We start from the raw sequence: 22,477 nt of genomic DNA on the forward strand, positions 1-22,477 counted from the left end.
TATTGATACAAGAAAAAACGCTATATAGGTTTGCGTACGACTATTGGAATTTTCTTCCATATCTCAGCATCAGTAGAGACTGGGAATGGGTTTACAATTGCCGACATCAGACCGTGAACGAACGGAGCCTGCTACAAACAGGAAAAGTAAACTACTGGATTAGATTAATTAACACTTGACACAGTTTGTTGAAAGTACAGAGACTTGTATTACATTTCATCATTTCATAAGAACAGTTTTATGGCCAGTTTACATAATAGTTCATGTTCACAAACAAATTTCCAGTTTCCCTGGCATTTCATATACACATAAAGGGATCATAAAACTATTCTTATTACTTCCCTTTTTGTAACAGGTTCAGTTTGTCTACGGTCTGATGTCGCCAGTTGTACTGAAAGACAAATATTACCTGTACAACTTCTGGATTAATACCCTTTCTGATCACACATATTACATGTATTTGTAGTGATAGTATGGTTATTTTAAATACTGAATGTATTAAAATAGGACCTGTACTTTCAGTCAGAGCCGCCAGATGGAAATGAAAATAGTTAAATTCGTGCTGTTATTTACTTGACAATTATAGTATTTTGGTGTTTAACATTGGTAAATGTTTGAAATGTATTTTTATATAAATGTCGATATTAATTATAAGTTTTTACAATGTATTACGTATAGTCTATTTCGTATATGCTAATCAATTTGTCATTAATTAGTGCATCGGTTTAACGACTGTTATATGGTAAATAGTGTATCCACTACGTTTCGAAGTATAGTGTTAATATTTACCTGCAGAAAGAGAATAAACTCTTTTCACTTTCGTCTTTGAAATTGATGAAGCAAAAAGGCAGAGCAATTTTCTTAATAAAGCATTTGACACGTTTGATACTTCTAAGTTCTATAGGGAACAATTAACATCACGTTAACCACGCAGATGCCCCCACATACATACATACATACATACATACATACATACATACATACATACATACATACATAGTATAATTTATAACGTAAATATCATTCGTCTTAGAATTGTCGTGGAGTCTATCTATTGTCGTGTTTCATTGTAGTATGAACAGGTGAGGCCTAGGTCCTTTGTGAAGTTGTTTCTATAGAATGTACATGTATAATGAATGAATGAGTATCGTGTACATTGCAATGTTGTATGACAGTCTATTAATTACAATGTGTATATGTCACCGTACCGTATGCGTTAGAATTTGTATTAGATCTGAACAGTGCTATACCTTATTAGTAGTATTATGACCAAGCCTGTTGGAGATTGTTTGAACCACCCTACCAACTTGAATATATAAAGAGTCTGTCATGTATCCGTTATATTTTGTATTTTCACCGTTTTATATCAATTGTATTCGACTGTGGTATTATTACTTGTTCTATTACGTAGGTAACATTTATACAAATCAATTTACCAGTTTTTATCCGATTGTACAAACGTTGTCAAGTGCACGTGGCTACGTACGTGGGACCAATTTCAATTTTCTTGGGTTGTTAGTTTGTTTATTGTTTCCTTGTAAACAATTTGTTCTGTTATCAGTTGTGATGACGAATTTGTATTTTAGTATATGAAAAATGACTGTATTAGAATCATTGCATTGTATACACTTAACGGGGATGTTATTACATATAGGCATTATATGGAATAAAATAACACATGATTCAACTAAGATTGCTTCATCATATCAACTTTAGTTAAAAAATGAATGAGTGGAGTTTCTTATTTATGTTGCTATGTTATTTATCTAAACTAATATATGGGTTTTTATAAGTTGACCTGCAAGTATCGTATACCAAATTAACCGTTGGTGGCGCACTCCAAAGAAATAACCCAACGCCCAGGAGTTGCAATGGTATGCACTTTAAAATCAATCTCGATCACCTCATTACGTACGTGTACGTGTACGTGTATGTATTACTGCCCAAACATTAACGATCGTTAACTTCTGTACGTTCCAACCCTCGTCATCAGAATATTGGACATTGAAAAGATTTTCACTGGAACATGGTAATATAAACGAGCTTGCAATGCTATATTAACGGGAATTAGGATGCACTTTTATTTTGCGCATGTTATGGTGTATGTTTTGTATGGTTTTTTTTTTATTGTTGGAGCCTGTTAATGGGACTCGTCCCGTAGGTCACCCTTGGAAATAAATTAATCAATCAAAATTTTGGTAAAAATAACAGTTGTCTGGAAGATATATAGAATAGGTTGGTCCTAAAGAAAAAGCTTAACACTAATTCGAGAAACTGGAATTGAATCATGTGCTTTTTTTAAGTCTTCCAACAGAGTCATCATGCATCGTCTGTTGATTGGATACACGATCAATATTGTGGAGTGCGTCATCACTTAGCCTAGTTCCTGATGGACATATTCGTACTACGTTTCATACTATCTCAGACTACTATAGTCCAGCCAATCTCATTACTCAAGGTGTTCATTGTGGTTCAACCCCATGGTGGGCGAAGTGCAAACTCGCATATCAGTAGTAATCCATCACAAAGTGACAGGCTGTCGTCATTGTACGGTCGTTCTCATATTTCTAGGACTGATATGCAAATTTCCAACCAGGACTGCACCTCTGCCATCTCCAAGTCTGTTTAAACTAACATCGTGTGGGGACGCAACAATGTCATCGTGTTTAAATGAACGCTGTGGGAAAGGGGGGAGGAGCAAAGAATTATGTGCGAGAGTAATGGGATTGACTAGATGGTATAGTATGAAGATAACGTAGTACGGAATACAGTCCGTCAGGAACTAGCTAGACTAGTTACTGCTGAGCATTTCTCCCAACAACAAATTATTCCATACTACGATGACACTAATGGTAGGCGAGTAAGAGCATATCAGCACAAATTAAACTGTTTTCTGTGTGCATGTGTTATCGTTAAGACAAGCAACTTTGTACGGCCATCATCATTACACCATTACCGTCTATTGATCTTGTGACCTTATCTGGCGTCAAATCATTTGGCATGGAGGCAACTTATCGATCGTACAGTTACTACACCGTCTACTATCTAATACGGTAACCGTGGAAAATACATCATAATGTAGTCACATGTGGTAATAGTCAGTTTTAACACGTAGAAGCTGTGATGTGTATCTGTCATCCTTCTAGCCTATCGTCGAATCACTGGTTATTATAGCACATGTAAATACACGTGTTAGTATAACATTTGTAAAGTCGCCCTTCGCTTATTTTGAAGTGTGACTGACCAAAAAGGATACTTGATACGTTCCAATTAAGGGCGCCGTAAACTGTTCAATTTTAAATGTGCGGCGACATGATGTTTATTTGAAAACTGAATATAAAATACTGTACAAATAAACAGTACACCAGTGTGTATGTATAACCCGCACAGAATCTATGACCTTGTACATTCTTTTCTGGATACAATTGCTGACCGTCAAACCGTGGACGAACAGAGCCTGTTACAAACAGGGCAAGTAAACTACTGAATTGGATTAATAACACTTGACACAGTATGTTGAAGGTACAGAGACTTGTATTACATTTCATCATTTGATAAGAACAGTTTTATGGCCACTTCACATAATAATTCAAGTTCACAATACAAATTTCCAGTTCCCCTGGCATTGATCATAAAGATGCCATAACACCATTCTTTATCAAACTATGGTGTGTAATACAATGCAAGTCTCTGCTGTTTCAACATGCTGAGCCAAATGTTATCAATCAAACTCATTTGCTTACTTCTCCTGTTTGTAACAGGTTCAGTTCGTGGGAGGGGTTGGCATGATGTGTGAGGGCGCCCTGTCACGGCGTACCTTACAGTATAGTCTACGGTCTGATGTCAGACATGTACTAGATGTCGCCAGTTGTATTGAACCTGTCCGATTACAGCACAACAAATATCCCACATCGGACATCAATGATGTAGAACCGACGTACTGTAATGTTTACGATACTGATGCACCAATAAATGGATTGATTTAGAAACCAAATAGGTCGTAACATTTATCCTACATTATGTTTTGGGGTAAGTTTCTTACATGTTGCCAACTATATCAACATAAAATGATTCTGATTGTTTAGGTTTATTCTATCTGAGTTATTAATCATCCTTAGCGTGGAATCCGGAAGTACGTACTGCAAGGGTCTCGAACCGGTATAATGATTCCTTAAACTTAAACGTGAAGAAACAAGTGCAATAATACGTTATCGAGATCGGGTATGATGTTTTATTTACGTCTTTCATAAGTGCCTCTCCATAGATGGGGCAATTATTTAATCAGACTTTACATGAACAATGTATGTGACAACTTGAATGGAAAGGTCAGATGGTTTCCCTGCTAGGAGGGTATGCATTACACATTCATATATCATTCCAGAATTTTGACAAACTTGGCTCCGGATATTTTATAAGTCTTTGCCGGACAAGACAGTTGGAGACTCGGGGAATCATTCATTAATTAAACAGGTCAAAAAATGAAACGTTTTACTAACTAAAGTATTCACATAAAATTGATGAAGAGTAGTTTTAATATCGATAGTACTATTTAGTGTATTTGGCGTTGATTACATACACGGTCGCAATTTTGATAGGAACCGATGACGAAAGGAATATCAGTCACTTAAACTATTAAAAGCAAAGTAAGAAAAAGAAAGAATTATGGTCATAACACTACATCACAGATTGAGCTATACATGTGTCAAGATTTCTTTTACACAACCATCAAATGTGTTAGTATGTATTATGAGCAATCTCGATCTGTTTAGAGCTGTGGCGTCGAAGTGATGACGTCAACGGCTATCAGACCAACACTGAGACATTGTGTCACTACCAGATATGTCATGTCACAAAATAATTGCGTCATGAGTAATGCTATCCATTGTCTGTGTTTGAATTTAAAAGCATGCATGATACAGGCAATGATAGTCTCATCGATTGTTCAGGGTAAAACTACATATAGTATATCATTTGCTTACTCAAATTATAAAAAAAAAAGATTGACAAGTTTGGAGAGTTTGCTCGATCTAGTGCTCAACCTTGGTAGCTGCGGTGTCCGTGGTTGGATATTTTTTTATCTAATTTTGTGTCCATCATTTCAGAAGTTTTTTGCCAAAGGGTGACACACTCGATGTGTTTGCTTTAATCAGAAGATACGCCGACACTTAGTCATTTTCAGCAAACATCACATGATGTTAAAGTCAGGTACGTTGCAAGTTGACTGTGGTGATATATGTTATCAGCTTTATTCTCTTTTGTCTGTAATTACTGGATTTCAATTAGTACAATATGTACACTAATTACGTTTTCAATATCGAACATGTAAGGCACCGTGACCGGACGGTGTAAACATTCCATTATTGAACAGTGTAATTTTTCACAGCCACAGTGTAGTGGTTTTATATCATTCGCTAATCTATCTTTAGAAGGTTAGTGAATTTCTGTTTTAAAAGTCTGTCTCCGGGACGCGTTATCTTGACAGCTGAGGATAAGGAGATACTGCACATCACACGTTCTGCATGCATTACCATTCCTATTCAAATAACACTAAGAACTGCCAGCTGTGAAAGCCAAAAAGAAACTAAACAGATTTCGTGTAGGGTCACGGTCTATGGTGATACCAAAATTTTGAAAAGAAAAATACTACTTAAAAAACAAAAACTACACTTACGCCTAATTCGACTCCCCAACCTCGTCACCTTCAAATTGGCTGCAATACAGTAAGACAAATAAGCTTGTTTGTACACAAAGGTACGTCACAATCGACATTTTTTATGCCATGTCAGCTTACAAAGCAGTTACAGGTTGTAATCGTCACGGAAAATTGATTGGTGGCAATGTAGCTTCGAAGCGAAAAATTCTCATTTGAAACAAACAAAAAAAAAACATAATAAAATTTCGAAATTGTTCGAGACTGCTGCAAGTTTTTATGATGTTTCTAAACATTGTACAACCAAGTTTAATTTTGCATAAGCAATAGGGAATGAGATCGCTGAAGAAGCGTGCCACTTTAATCGAGATTAAACACGAAGAAGTACTTAAAGAAGTGAGTCAACGCAATCACTGTACAAACAAAAGTCGGTTTAGGCGTGTTGAGGATCCGATAAACTCCGGTTCATTCAACACGGCACTATATGACAATACGCATGCGCACAAACCTGTACATTTTTTAGGACAAGTACATTTTACATGTATTTGTAGGTTTCAGTTTCTTTCACTTTGTACTTTTTTTCAAATTAATTCTGTTATATAAACGATATGATTTGGTTGTCCGTGATCACAGAAACTTGATGCAAGGGAAAGTGTTGGGGAATGGCGCCGGTGTTTTTCCCAGGGACAGGGTAATGTACATGTAACTATAGTTTCTTGTTTATCTCGCGTGTAGAGTGATGGCATTCAACAGCCGCTGAGATGAGTTATGTGTATTTTTTTTCTTCAAAATATAAACATGACAGTCTAAACTTGATCCATAAAAATTATATCCTTGACTTAGATTTAAAAAATCTCTGCTCAGTGCTATGATGTAACTTTTATGCCTAACAAAAAAAAATGTGTGGTTCCGATTAGGCCTAGGCTCAATTTTAGAATAAGTGGGGTAGGTAGATTCTATATTTTATTAAAAAAAGACTATTTTTTCATAATGAGTTTCTGGTTCAGGTAGTCATGTTTGCCGTTGTTTTCTGTATGGTCTATGTGTTATTAGTATCTTCCCATCAGATGTACAGCCACTACAGATTGGAAGAACAGTTTTATATCGTCTTTTTCGCGATGTTAATATTGTTTTCTCGAATACGTGAAAAAAAAAACACTATTAGGGCTAGCATGAAAAACTAGGTGGGGTCAGGTAACTGGAAACAAACAATTTGGTTAAAGGTTAATCTGCTGCGAAGTATATAAATTTTATTTTACAAAGCAAAGCCAGACCTGTCAACATACATGTACAAAGCACTGCTCAGTTTTTGCATACTTGAAATAATCATAGGGAAACTTTAATTTGCCGGTTATCGATCGAAACATTGATAATGTTACAAATAGCAACTTGTTTGTGTTTAGCATGATTTTCGAAAGTCTTGTCTGCCATTCTACACACGCTTCGGGGCCCCTTTCAAGTTGTTTCCATGGAAACGCCAATAAGGATTTGTGTGTAGACGTTACCATTGTACAGGAATATTAATTGCACGAAAAATGGTAAAATTGGGAGGTATCTGTGTATTTACATTGCAAAGATATTCGTAACTGTCAGAGTTACATAGTGTCACCAAAATTTGTGAGCCGTTGGACTTAAAGATAGACTCAGTATTTAAGTGCAACGTAGTGACCAATAATATAGTCGCTTTCCAGTGGGAGTAAGGTCATTCATTGTAATAATTAACTCAACAGATTTTGTTGAGCCGGGTACATTGAAACATACCATCATGGCGTACAATAACTACATGGCCGAAGACTCATATCACAAAAAGAAACAACCTGGGTGTTTTGTATCATGGTCAATGTGGTTCATCATCTTATTAATTGTAGCGATTCTAATAACCACGGCAGTACTAATTACGTACTACGTACCACAGTCTTCGTGCGATGCAACACCTACCACTGACCCGTATATGGGACTGCCTCCACCACCTGAACAACCACAAGACGTCCACAACCCGACGAATGGTAGACTACCAGACAACGTCAAACCAAGCCACTACAAAGTTGATATAAAAACGTATCTCGACGAACCAGAAGGCGGATCTAAAGATAAACAGTTTACCTTCGAAGGAACAGTAGAAATTGATATCACATGCCAGGAGACAACTCATGTTATAACGTTACACGCTCACAGGACAATAAATGCCCTCTCGGCTACCGTTACGCACCTACCAAAAACAGGACAACCAACAGATATTGAAGTTATAGACTGGGACACACAGCCAAAACAACCCGAATTCGAATTTCTCAATATTAACCTCGGATCTAGTATTGAAGTTGGAGAGTCGTATTTGTTGACCATCGACTATGAGGGGACACTGCTCCAACCCGACCTTTTGGGATATTACGTTAGCAACTACACCGTAAACGGAGAAGAAAGGTGAGGAATGCATTTTTCTTGTATGTAGAATGTCGATAACGATCTATACCAGGTATAACAATACTGTGGAACCTATAATTGAAAAACAATCTTAGATAACTAATCATTTAACATAACAGGAATACTTATCTGTAACCTGTAAGTACCACATGTCAAGAGCTTGCATGGTCCCAAGCTGAAACATATTATCAGTGTATACTAATGTTCTACTGAAAGGGTCGATTGAAGTTTGAAGATTAGGCGAGGCAACTTTAGACATATGCAATTTTACTTGGTTATATACTGGCCATAAAACATTAGCAACGTTAATATGTAATAGAATTCAGAATGCAATTATCTTTATGAGTACTAGTAAGACGAACGCTAAAATATATAATCAGAAAATAAAGGGGTTTTATTATTAACTGTGATCCTGTTCATTATGGTTTGACAGGCATTTGGCATGTACACAGTTTGGTCTCAGCTATGCTCGCAGGGGATTTCCATGCTTTGACGAACCCCAACTTAAAGCTACGTTTGACATCATCCTTGAACATCGAGACGGGAGACGAGCACTTTCCAACATGCCTGTCACAAAAACTGAAGAACCTGCAGTTGGTTGGACGAGGACATATTTCGATACAACTCCAACCATGTCAGCATATGTTATAGCCCTCGTTGTAGCTGACTATGTCAATATTACAAGATATACAGAATCAGGTATTCCGGTGAGTTTAATTCTTTACAATACATATATAATAGACCCTAGGGTATATGGTTTTTACTTTCTGTATATCTATTCCAAAATAAATTTACTCCATGATTGCCCATTAGGCTGGGGTCAGAATTTACGGCGGGGGGGGGGGGGAGGCTGGTGAGAAGTTGGGGCCATGAATGATATTGAGGGTTCAAGGGGGGGGGGGCATGAAAATTCTGATTGTCTTAAAGGGTAGCTCCCGAAATATTTTGTTCATGATTTGAACTAAATTAAACCTCAAGAGCGGTCCGGTTTACCAAGTAAAATAAAACATTTCCAACGGCTTTGCCGCACTTGCTTGGGCGACAGCCGTGCGAATGTATTTGTGTATATGCCTTCCTCTGTCTGTCTGTCTGTCTGTCTAAATGTCTGTATCTCTTTCTCTGTAGTCTCTATCTCTATGTGTCTCTCCCTTTCTCTCTCTCTCTCACACACACACACACACACACTCTCTCTCTCTCTCCCTCCTCTCTCTCTCTCTCTCTCTCTCTCTCTCTCTCTCTCTCTCTCTCTCTCTCTCTCTCTCTCTCTCTCTCTCTCTCATTTACCTACCATACATTTAGTTATGAAGCAGTCAATAGCCAAGCAAATGTGTCACGGTGTGTCTGACAAAATATCTCTGAATAGGTAAATTAAAGTGTAGGTAATATAGCCATACAGTTGTATAGTAATATATTGACTCGAGTATTGAAGACAATACAATTTTATGCCATTAAATGGCCTCCTATATGTCCTTATTTTTTGTAAAAGTGCTTACTGTGGGAGGGGGACACTAGATATCATGGGGGATACTGTTTCTGCCAAGAATAAAGATTGACTGATGACTAAGTATCTCCATGTACAGCCCAAAGCCGACATCTCAGAACTCTCTCATAGTTACAAAAATTAATGTATGTATGGACGCTGAAGTTGATTTCCACTGTTAGTTTAATGTAGTGTACCATACTGTACATCTCTGAAGCGGAGGGGGGGGGGGGCGCTACTGTATAACATATTAAAATATGTATAGCCGGGAGGGGTTCTTTTTGGGTTCAATTCTTGGGTTCATTTCGGGCGGGGCATGAAATGTTTTAAGAGCGCGAAGGGGGGGGGGGGGGTTGTAAAAAAAATTTGACCCAAACAATTTCTTCCCAGGCCCCCCATCCGTAAATTCTGACTCCAACCTTACTTCTCGTTCACGATTGTCAGCCATCATGGTAATTTTTAAAAACATAGTTTCATCACTGTCCATTTTCTGCGAGTCACAGTACTAACAACAAGTCTGACCCCGTCACGAAAACGACATGAAACTGTCAACGTTGCTGTAAACGTCTGGTATGTTCATGTATGTTGTGATTGGTCCAGTTACTAATATATCAGCATGAATTGCAATTTATTGCTGACAGGGCTTTGTAATTTGATATTGTATTTTTCACGGCACCTTTACGTCATACCTGAATCAACGAAACAGCGTGTACGTGCACTTTGTAATTTCCTGGTCGTGACGCCGATATATACACGTACAGTCGTCAAAATATGAATGTTGTGCCTGTCCGTCGCTGTATGCAATTGCGATACAATAATTCAACACAACTGTGTCATACATGCTGTCCAATGATCCCGTCGAAGGAGGTGATTACGATGGGTACAAACATATGCGAACTAAAACTTACAGTTTGGTATGGCTAAGTGTAGTGGATTGTAAACAATTCATGTGTGTCGTGTGCCCTAAAACACGTCCGCGATATTTTAAGAGTTCTGAACATGTCATCAGTCTTTCTCTAACTTTACTGATTGCTCTTTCACCCATTTTTATTCTACATTAATTCACAATACACACGTAAAGAGTTTCAGCGTTTAACCCAGATTTGAACTGAACTCTATCTTACGTCACCCTCGGTTAGGTTGTAAATTTTTACTATGAACTCAGTTTTCGAGAATTGTTGCATTTATGTCAAACTCGAAATATTTACAAAATTAAATTGATTTGACAGAAAAATAAGTATGTGCCAAAGTATGCAACAATAAAGGTTATAATATATATATATATATATATATATATATATATATATATATATATATATATATATATATATATATATATATATATAACTCGGTGAGTATCAATCTGCTAAGATCTGATGATCGCACAATGCGTGAAACTCCGAGTTACAACCAAGAAAGAGTTCCAGTACCACCAAAACTATATATATATATATATATATATATATATATATATATATATATATATATATATATATATATATATATATATATATATATATATATATATATATATATATAGTTATTATATATATACATACACACACATATATATATACATGTAAAAGGAAAAAGTTCAAATATAACAAGTAAATAATTCGGACAGCTAGATCTGAAAGTGCAAGAGTATATTACATGACTATTCAAAATTCAGATAATCCATAATTTTCGCCTAAAACTTTGTATTAACTTTAATATATTCATGCATTACCACCAATCACGAGGCACTGATGAGATGGTTGTGATATGATAGTGGTACCAGTGATGGTGATGGTGGTGGTGGTGGTGGTGGTGGTGGTGGTGACGACGACGACGACGATGACGATGATGATGATGACGATGATGACCATGATGACGATGATGATGATGATGATGATGATGATGACGATGATGATGATGATGATGATGATGATGATGATGATGATGATGATGATGATGATGATGATGATGATGATGATGAATAACATTATTCAACTTGTCTTGTGCATTCAAATACAGGTCAGTGTTTGGGCTTGGGAAGAGAATATCCATGCATTTGAATATGCTGTTGAAATGGCAACCCAACAGGTGGACATATTTACACGTGCATGGGGAGTACCATACACACTACCAAAATTAGGTAAGATAAAATCACCATATGCATGTATGTGTAGAACCTATTCCACGCAGACCTTTAAAAAAATATTTCATCTATTGCAATTGTCGGGAGCTAGTCTGTACGATACAGACATTCGTGTCACGCCACGCTATCAGCCAGCACCAATCATGTGGTTAACAGAAGCTTAAGCCTGATAGAGCTGAACAACACGACGTATATTACAGTCTAGTAGGGTCGATCGTATAACGATTGAAGTACGTACTTCAGTATATATTGATTTTGACAATGATGGAGTAGTTCCGTAGTATTTTATTTGCTTGTCTTGTGGTACAATTTATTAAAAACACACTCTGTTGAATTGTTATTGTAAGTAAAATGTCGTTTCTTCAAAAATATTATAATGAATTGATGTGTTGTCATAGCTCCACACATTCATAAATAATTATACACGTTTTAAATATGATTATAACATGATAGAGAAGTAGTGTGAGCTCTCTGTCACACCAAGTAAATTTTTTATTTCTGCTAAATCATCATGACATCATACTCAGAATGCTTTCAGTGACTCGAAGTTATTAAAAAACCGAGGCTATTTGTATATGTCACCAGTGAGAAGTTACCTCATGATTTCAAAATTGATATTAAAGAAAGAATGAAAGAAAGAGAGAGAAAGAAAGAAAGAAAGAAAGAAAGAAAGAAAGAAAGAAAGAAAGAAAGAAAGAAAAGGGAAGCTTTTTGTCAAGACTCATAAAAGAACTCGATATTCTGCAATACACCATAGTTATAAGTAGAGATGTTTAGCTCCAATTATGGACTCATACTTTGAAATGTATCTTCTCTTTTCCTTTCTCAGATAATGTCGCCATACCAAACTTTTATTTTAGTGGCATGGAAAACTGGGGTGTAATTTTGTACAGAGACACTCGTATAGCTTATGAAGCCGGTATTGATACACCTTATCAAGCTCAAAGGTCTAACTCGTTGGTTTCTCATGAAGTAGCTCATCAGGTAAAAGTTCATACACTCAAATATATCTGTACATGTATATGGAACTACACACCGCCACTATAAAAAAAACCCTGAACATTTCAGAGTTCGAAATATGTACAGACGGAGGGACTCAGCGAATGGACAGCCCAGTATTCTAGTTCATAAGGTTGGATCAATCTGTCATTGAAAGCAAAACGGGTAGTCCATGTAATTAGCGACAGATTTGATTACTGTAACTGTCAATTTTGTCGAATCCTGACAAGATATTTGGTATTTAGTCTGTCTGTAAGAGTGAAAACAGAGAACGAGACAGACTGACAGTCGGACATACGTACAGACAGACTGACAGGCAGGCAGGTAGGCAGACAGACAGACATACAGACAGACGGGTAGGCAGACAGACAGGCAGACAGACAGACAGACAGACAGACAGACAGACAGACAGACAGACAGACAGACAGACAGAGACGAAGAGGAAAAGCGAATTACATTGAGGAGAGAAAACAGAGTCAGGTCGAAATAAAGAGAAGGAGAAAGAGATATATGTAGAGAGAAAAAATCTTATTTAGATATAGTAACTGTGAACGAGCAACCATCCATCACACGTATCTTTTTTACTTTGTTTACGACGTAATCTGTCTAACTTAGAGTCATTATTCAACGTTTTAAAGACCGACCTTGTAATGTCTGATGACCTTATTTGAGGCTTATTATTCTATTAACTTTAATAGTGGTTTGGTGACATAGTAACCTGTAAATGGTGGGACCACACTTGGCTCAATGAAGGTATTACAAGTTTCGTAGAATTTATAGGAACGAATCACACAGAGCCTGACTGGCAGGTGGTAAGTATGCGTATTATACCATACTGTCAAGGTCACCTTGGCAACGTCAACTTAAAGTTCATCGTTCAGATTTGAATTCGTTGTGAATGATCATATTCTAGGAGATAATTACATTTTCTGCATGTAAAGCTAAATACACGGAACGGGTGTGCTGCTGTTATAATACTGTCTAACATACATGTCACTGTGACTAAATAAAATAATAATATACCCCACAAGTTCTTCAACTCATGAACAATGAACTCATACAAATGATTTGTCCCTTGCCTGTGTGCAGAATATATCAAAACATGTCCATTTTTGGGCTGCAAACAGTGCACATATTCTACAGCATGGTTACAGTAGTTTATGGTATCGAAATAACGGTAATAACTAGTAACCGTAATGTCTTGTTCACATTTGTGGCTCACCCATGTTGTTGTCCTCGCTGAAGTACATGTTTGTGTGATCGCCGGGTGATCAAACCTTGTCAACATCTCCTATAGATTTACAATTTGTTGAGAAACGATAAAATGGACTTGGCAGTTGTTTTAGTAACAATTTTTATTGCTGAAACACTGCACATACCATGCATCAGTATCTAGTTCAGCTTGAATTGCCCGAGAAATAAGTTATAACAAATTTATAGTAACTGTTTGGTGTATTCGTCAACGGAAACAGGTTTACGGAAAATAACATACACAGTTACAGCTACTGTTTTTGCTTTATCCAGTTCGAACAAATTTTCCAATGGACTGATTTATATCCTGCGATGAGGGCGGACTCTATTGGTGACTCTCATCCAATTGTATATTCGGTGGGAACAACGTCAGACGAAATTCTTGCAGCGTTTGGAATTCTAGCTTATCAGAAGGTATGGTGTACAGTAGCTAAAAAATCCATCACTGAGTCTAGATAAGGTCTTTGCATGCAATGTTCTGATATCAAAGTATGTGTGTAATGGAAGACATATAACATATGATAGGCTGCAATCTGCACACCAATTCTTTTACATGACGATTTGTGTAATAATTATCAAAGTGTGCTACTTATCGGAGTGAAGACTTTTCGTATGGTGGGTTCAATGGAAAATGAACCATGAAACTCCATACACTTACCAATCGTTTTATTATATATATTCTGGTGCATTATATTACTGGAAAGAAGGCGGCAATTTGGACGGGATTTAAATCATGAAATAGACGACATTCTTGGGACAATTTATCCAGCTTTCATAGATTCTAAGTGTTTGTATTGATTAGTGTTTTAGAATAATCTTGTTATGTCTATGTTATAGTAGTTAAGGTTGACTTGATTCAGTATCGTACTTTTATTTCGTTTTAGTTTCATTTTGATTTCGTTTCAGTTTAGTATGTTTTGGGAAGGACTTCCTTTTGGACCCCTCGCCTGTTGTTCCTCGTGATATGCACAATACATAAAACCCTATAATTCCTAACGAATTAAACTACCCATTGAACCTAATTGACCCTATCCATAAAGGTCTTTGGTTTAAACGATTTCTTCCTTTTTTGCTATGAGAACTTGATGTTTGCCTCCACGATTCAAAGTGATACTGAACAGTCTTCCCAAGTTTAGCTTATTTTAGTCTAGTCTAGTCTAGTCTAGTCTAGTCTAGTCTAGTCTAGTCTAGTCTAGTCTAGTCTAAGTCTATTCTCGTCTAGTCTAGTCTACTCTCGTCTAAGTCTACTCTCGTCTAAGTCTATTCTAGTCTAGTCTACTCTCATCTAGTCTAAGTCCACTCTCGTCTAATCTAGTCTGGCCTAAGTCTACTCTCGTCTAATCTAGTCTACTCTCGTCTGGTCTAAATCCACTCTCGTCTAAGTCGACTCTTGTCTAGTCCTAAGTTTACTCTCGTCTAATCTAGTCTGGCCTAAGTCTACTCTCGTCTAATCTAGTCTACTCTCGTCTGGTCTAAATCTACTCTCGTCTAAGTCGACTCTTGTCTAGTCTCAGTCTATTCTCGTCTAATCTAGTCTGGCCTAAGTCTATTCTCCTCTAGTCTAGTCTACTATAGTCTGGTCTAAATCTACTCTCGTCTAAGTCGACTCTTGTCTAGTCTCTGTCTATTCTCGTCTAATCTAGTCTGGCCTAAGTCTATTCTCCTCTAGTCTAGTCTAGTCTACTCTAGTCTGGTCTAAATCTACTCTCGTCTAAGTCGACTCTTGTCTAGTCTCAGTCTATTCTCGTCTAATCTAGTCTGGCCTGTCTATTCTCCTCTAGTCTAGTCTACTCTAGTCTGGTCTAAATCTACGCTCGTCTAAGTCTACTCTTGTCTAACTAATCTAGTCTAGTCTAGTCTAAGTCTACTCTCGTCTAGTCTAATTCTATTCTCGTCTAATCTAATTTAGTCTAGCCTAGTCTAGAGTAGGATATTCTAGTTTGGTTGCTTAATTTATTGACGTGTACTTGAGTTCAGTGACATGTTATATATCCCGTAGGGTGCAAGTTTGACTCAAATGATGGTTGATTTCCTGACCAAAGAAACCTTCACCAGCGGCATAACACAATACATCAAGAAACACAACCACAGTAATGTGGAATCCGATGACTTGTTTGAAGTATTAACAGAGGTGAGTGATAGTGTTAAAATGATATGTACTTTCAAGTTGTATTCAGCCTCGAAATAAATCAAGCCAACCTTATTTGCTAAAAGGATGTATGTGTATACGTAACAGAAGACACAGATGAAATCTACCAGGGCGAAGGCCTAGGCAACTTGGATAGGGGAACCTAAATATCCATTATTCATCACTTAAACTCGTTAAAACTAATTCTATAGCCTACATTTCAACACACTGGTCTGTCTTGTATCATGCTTTACATTCTAATTCAGGCCGACGCTGGAAAGACCAAATTGAATGTGAAATTAATCATGGATACATGGATACTTCAGATGGGATATCCCGTTGTCAGTGTGACACGTGATGTCGAAAATCCATCGATAATTCACACAGATCAGGAGCATTTTCTGTTGGACCCCGAGGATGAGCCAACGGACAAGTATGGAGACATGGGGTAAGATGACAGCTCACATACAACGTAGTGTCCATGAAGTGTCACTCAATTACTTGTCAAACGTTGAAGTGTAAAGTCGAAATGGAGAATGAAAGGTTTCGATGTGAAAGTTGCCTCAACGCCTGTCAAAAGTTTATCTGATGTATACTAGTAAACTCAAGGGACTCATCTGAAATCGATTCTGAAACGCCATGGCATGATGTGCCGTTACTGTTATTGCAGTTTCCGATTCTGAATTTAAATTTACGTGAATTCACAATGATGATACTGCCTAACACATACAGTGATATATCATCCATATGGAACAGATAGGAAAATGTAACCAACCCGTACTTCACATATCACCAGCCACTCTTACTTCTAGTAAATCCTTCCCAGAATGGTTAGAGTAATCTCAAGGGGTAAAAACACTCGTTCAATATGGATCACCAGTCTGAGAGTGGAAAGTAAAACGACCCTATGAAAGTATCAAATATTCAACTCCCACTACAGTAGTTGGCTTTAAGTATGACTGTCGTTTATACAACGACTGGATACACTAATTAATTATGTAAAATGTCCATATCTTTACACCAACAGATACAAATGGTACGTGATGTTGACTTACACTCACGATGGTGAAAGAGCGTTTGAGAATCCTGGGCGAACATGGCAAAACCGTGGACCAGGTAACCACAGAGATATTTTTGCAGGCTCATCTAAGTTCTGTAGCTTTTGCAGCTGTTATATTGTATTGTATTTTGTATATATTGTATTGAAATATACAAATGTAACTGAACCTAGATCTAATGATACAATATATATTTCAGCTCATCAGACCTCTACAGTCTACTGTAACAGACTCTACAACGCGGCTATAGTGGTTTGAGATTTTAGTAAACATCAGTCACAATCGGTTCATCTCCTATTTGAAACGGTTTAGTTCGTAATCTACTGGTATGCCCTCCTAATGTTCTTACATGTGTTTTTAAACCAACAGTCAGCATACAGTTAAATGGAGCAACTGCCAATGATTGGGTATTATTCAATATCCACCAAGCTGGTTACTATCGTGTCAAGTATGAAAATGATAACTTGGACAAACTGGCTGTCCAGCTTAAGACCGATCACGAGGTACGTTGTACGTTCAACCTTTGACTAGTTTTTTTTCGTCAATACAATCAGTCACATTAATTATTAAAGTTAATATCACATACTACTTTACAAGTTTGTGGCTAGCTTTCTTTTACATGATATCATTAGATGGCACTCGGTAGCGCTCATACTTCCGTCAACACCGAGCAGTGCTCCTCAAAGCAAGTTGTACTATTCATGTCATTTTCTGGGAAATCGTGGCACGGTGTTTCTTCTATATCCATCTTTTGATGTTGAATTGTCACATATGCAATTTTTCACCCTAGATATACTTATCCCAATTATCAAGAAGCCTTCAGAATATATATTCCCGGTCCGAGATCCTCACCTGGAACCAGATCTCCACTATAAAATATGTAATCATTTAGCTCTTGATTCTATAGGTAACCTTTCCACAGAGTTCATCGATATTTTTCACACCCCTTGCAAATAAACAAACAAATATAAGTGAAGACATGCAACCTCCGTCCAACCTGGTTGGGGGTGGGGGTGGGGATGGGGGTTAATAAGTAAATTGTCACCATCTTTCTGAATCATCGTAGGTTATACCTGTACGCAGTAGAGCGGCACTGCTATCAGATTCATTTACTCTTGCTGATGGACACCAACTCGATGAGTTAGCTGCATGGAAACTAACAGAGTATTTAGACGACGAAAAGGAATACATTCCATGGAGAACCACTACAGACAGTCTCGGTCGAACAAAAATCATGCTAAAGAGAACGTCGGCGTATGGACATTATGAGGTATGGATATTTGTGGAAATAATAAGTGGTTCATTTAGACTAACTTTGGTAACAAAAAATGTTGACAGTAGTATAAAAAATGTATAACCTCCTTGCATTATTCGTGTAAATATTGTAACTGTATTGTACATGTACGCGAATACGAATATGAATACGAATACGAATACGAATACGAATACGAATACGAATTATTATCGGAATACGACTATATGAATATGAAAGGCAACATGAGAAGTAAATGATCCCAGCCTCGGAAACTTTGAATCTATTTACTGCAATACTCTTGACTATTAAAATTAATGTTTTAATTGCAATTACAACATTTCCATGTGAAGGTCAATTTGTCAAATTAATGTGACCAATTGTATCGATTTATTCTTCTCCTACACGTATGACAACATATCCCTCTTAGTATATTCTTTCTGACTCGTAATTTAATTTTCTTTATCCTTTCATTCCTAACTTGACCCAGAAATACATGAGACATCAAATATCACCTTTGTACGGTGATCTTGGATGGCAATTCACTTTGGACGATTTACTGAATTAGTAAGTATATTCAAACATTTAGTTTGTTTTATGTAATTTTCCAGATAGAGGCTTCATATCGTTTATACCGTGATTCAACAGCTATATCACATGATGTATTAGTTATATCGCATAATTCAATAGCTCTATCACGTGGTTCAATCGCTATATCATATTATTGAACAGCTATATCACATGATTCAATAGCTATAATAATATCACATTGATTCGACAGCTATATCACATGATGTATTAATTATATCATATGATTCAACAGCTATATCACATTGATTCAACAGCTATATCACATGATGTATTAATTATATCATATGAATCAACAGCTATATCACATTGATTCAACAGCTATATCACATGATGCATTAGTTATACCATTTGATTCAATAGCTGCCCTACATAATTCGGTCTCATGATACAATAGCTATATAAGATGAGAAAAATATGCTGTAGTCTTTGTACAACTCCCTGAAAATATAAACTGAGGTTTGTGTAACTTTTTTTCGTTTAGTCTGAACAGACTTGTTGGTATAAATGTTGCATGTGCACATGGTCACACTGATTGTGTAGACGAGTGTAAAAAACAGTACACGGATTGGATGACTACTGGTAACAATTCGTAAGTATAGCTGTTAAGAGTAACTAATATCTAACATGCGTCCAATTTGCTGTGTATGTATTACAATTCTAGTGTTTCCGATAACAGAATAATATGTTTCGTTTATGACGATAAGGGGATATCAAATACAATGTAGTAACTTTTAAATATCACCCCACACCCCTCCCAACGGTTTATCAATGTTGTAGTTCTCACATTAAAGGGGATAGTTGGTCAGGTCTTCGCTATAATTGCTGTACGTTATTGTTGCTGCTGCTGTTTTGTTGTTACAGTCGTTGATGATGATGATGATGATGATGATGATGATGATGATGATGATGATGATGATGATGATGATGATGATGACGACAACGACGACGGTGGTGGTGGTGATATGATGATGATGTTGTTGTTGTTGTTGTTGTGGCTGCTGTTGTTGTTGTTGTTGTTGTTGTTGTTGTTGTTGCGTTGTTGGTGGTTGTAGTTAAGGTTGTGATGGTCTATCAATATGATATAGAGAAATATACTATTTAAAGTACTAGTGTCTCACTTTAGAGATTGATTCAGTGATGGGAAAAAAGTTGACGAAAAAAATAAAGAAAAATTATATATACATTCCTATTTCTATTCAAAAAAGTATATAAATGATTAATTTACAGGATGATAAGAGACGATACCAAAGCTGTAGTCTACTGTATAGCTATCAGATATGGTGGAGAAGCAGAGTGGCAGTTTGCTATGGATATGTACGAAAGTAAAATAACACCAGCTGGTGATAGAAGCTATTTACAGACTTCAATGGCATGTACACATATCCCATGGTTACTGACAAGGTAAAATCAACAAATTCCCTATTTTTTCTAGATATGCACAGGTATGCAAGGCAAGGCCTCCCTACTATGACCGCAAGTTAGTTTCGTACTTCTCGCCTTCAAACTGTAAATAGAAAGTTGTGTCACCGTTCCGCCCTCAGCGGCATTCTCTGCCTTTTCGCTAGAAATTGCTCCATATGCAGATATGATATAGATGCGAGAGAGGTTGGCCGATGTCCAAGGTCACCCGACATGTTGCACAATTCAATGAAACGTGTTACTTTCACTGCATAACTTTTAGTATAATCCCAACATATATATCAGAGGTCTTACTAACAGTATATCAAAATATGCATTTTTAACTTCGCATCTATTTTAGTCATATTTATTAATAATCTTGCGTTATGAGTTATTCATATCTAGTCAACGTCAAATATAAATGTGCATATAATATTAACAATGTTAGTATTGTTATAACTCTGTCGAGCAAAGACTCTTTCTCCAGCATACATATACTCTGACAGCATCGCTATAAATAGGAATATGCAAAGAAACCGTAGTGTTGTTTGTGTTGTAGTCTAGTTCCTATACCGTATACGGTATCGTTACGATTTACACCCCCCCCCCACTCACAAGTGGTTTAGTTAGAAACCACGTTGGCATCCAGTCTGTTTGTGTTGCATCGTTATTAAAACATGACTATCGAATTGGCCAGACCATAATTTACATATCACACCCCTCAAGAATGTGACACGCTATTTTCATAGCCCAGGATAGTTTTGACATAAACGTGTGAATTCTTAGTGTCTGACAGAATTCTAGATCAGGTCTGTTAATTCCGATGACTTCCTATACAACCTATAAACAGATATATGGAATATTCCATGGCAATGGATTGGGCAACTATCGGAATACGCAATGTGAGGAAATATTCACCGGTTGGCTTTTCCATTGCATGGTCCTTTGCCCTTGATCACTTTGATGATTTATATGAAACGTAAGTACTTGGGTAGTTATTTATTTACGACACTCTTTTTATTTCCTTAGAAACTTTATTATGGATAATGAGATTATTTAGATATCATATATTCCCCAATATTAGTCTTCGCCGTTCAGCCAAGGAATATACGAGTGATCTAGGGGCTTTGTCACTACGAGTACTGGTCGCTAGACTCGTAGCGACAAAACCCCATTGGTTATTTTACTGTAATGTTCACCTTTTTATTTTCTGGGTATAAAAAAGGAATTCCATTCAAATAATATGTTATGTACCTGTGGCCTTTATGATACAGCGCACGATGCGAGGCTTTCATAATTACAGACAAACCAGCCAATCGTGATGAGTTTGGCGACAATAACACCATTCGTTACTTAGATTGACATAAATGAATACAAACAGCCTCGATTTTTTCATTAGATTATGGACTTTCTCTTTTATATTTTATGAAATTATATTGATACTGAGGGTATTACTGTTTCACAGTTAACTCAATCTGAGAAACTACCAACAACCACCGATGACGAATGCCCTTATTTGGAATCGTATATACATGTAGCAATGAGGTTAATTAGATTTGTCATTGTGGTGTATCAATATAATTGAATAGACAATAAATGTGTCAAATCTTTTGGATTACTGTGCTGCTGCCAGTTTGAGGAGTTGAATCACTTTTAATATTCTTACCAAAAAAAACCCTACAGGTATGGAGACGCCGCATATTACACCATGTGGGAGTTCTCGGAAGAAATGAACACCGATAGGGATAAAAATGACGTGAGTTGAACTAAATATTTACGTCAGTCTGGTTTTTGGTACATGCTTGTGATCACTAAATTGTCATCAGTGGGACATAAAGTAAAAGTTACAGTTGACTGTATTACTAGTAAATTTCAATTTTGAAGAATATCCAGTATTCCTGTAAAATTGGTCAGTACGTTCAACAATACATTACACTTGTTGAAGTGCCAGGCAGAAATTATATTGGTGTTTTCTGAGGAGAAGGTTTGTGTGACCTAAAATACAACTCAACAGTTACTATCATTTTATCCTTTCTACGTTCTACTGCCCTCAGCGTTCATTTGACAAAAATGTCATTTCCCTTTCATCCTTGATTTATTGCTCTTACC

General features: G+C 36.8%; 1 protein-coding gene across 1 annotated transcript in view; it reads left to right on the forward strand.

The window, feature by feature from the left end:
- The first annotated feature begins 7,415 nt into the window (after nt 1–7,415).
- LOC144447953 (aminopeptidase N-like) overlaps nt 7,416–22,477 on the forward strand; it is a 16,216-nt gene continuing 1,154 nt past the window's right edge. The window contains exons 1-16 of the mRNA XM_078138116.1: nt 7,416–8,071; nt 8,505–8,778; nt 11,568–11,688; nt 12,521–12,675; nt 13,389–13,502; nt 14,215–14,355; nt 15,941–16,072; nt 16,336–16,517; nt 17,097–17,185; nt 17,497–17,630; nt 18,194–18,397; nt 18,870–18,946; nt 19,452–19,559; nt 20,198–20,371; nt 21,219–21,347; nt 22,052–22,124. Coding sequence (XP_077994242.1) covers nt 7,416–8,071; nt 8,505–8,778; nt 11,568–11,688; nt 12,521–12,675; nt 13,389–13,502; nt 14,215–14,355; nt 15,941–16,072; nt 16,336–16,517; nt 17,097–17,185; nt 17,497–17,630; nt 18,194–18,397; nt 18,870–18,946; nt 19,452–19,559; nt 20,198–20,371; nt 21,219–21,347; nt 22,052–22,124 — 2,763 coding nt within the window. The remainder of the gene's footprint in view (nt 8,072–8,504; nt 8,779–11,567; nt 11,689–12,520; nt 12,676–13,388; nt 13,503–14,214; nt 14,356–15,940; nt 16,073–16,335; nt 16,518–17,096; nt 17,186–17,496; nt 17,631–18,193; nt 18,398–18,869; nt 18,947–19,451; nt 19,560–20,197; nt 20,372–21,218; nt 21,348–22,051; nt 22,125–22,477) is intronic.

Source organism: Glandiceps talaboti, chromosome 1, assembly GCF_964340395.1.
Source record: "Glandiceps talaboti chromosome 1, keGlaTala1.1, whole genome shotgun sequence".
In the NCBI taxonomy this organism is placed as follows: domain Eukaryota; kingdom Metazoa; phylum Hemichordata; class Enteropneusta; family Spengelidae; genus Glandiceps; species Glandiceps talaboti.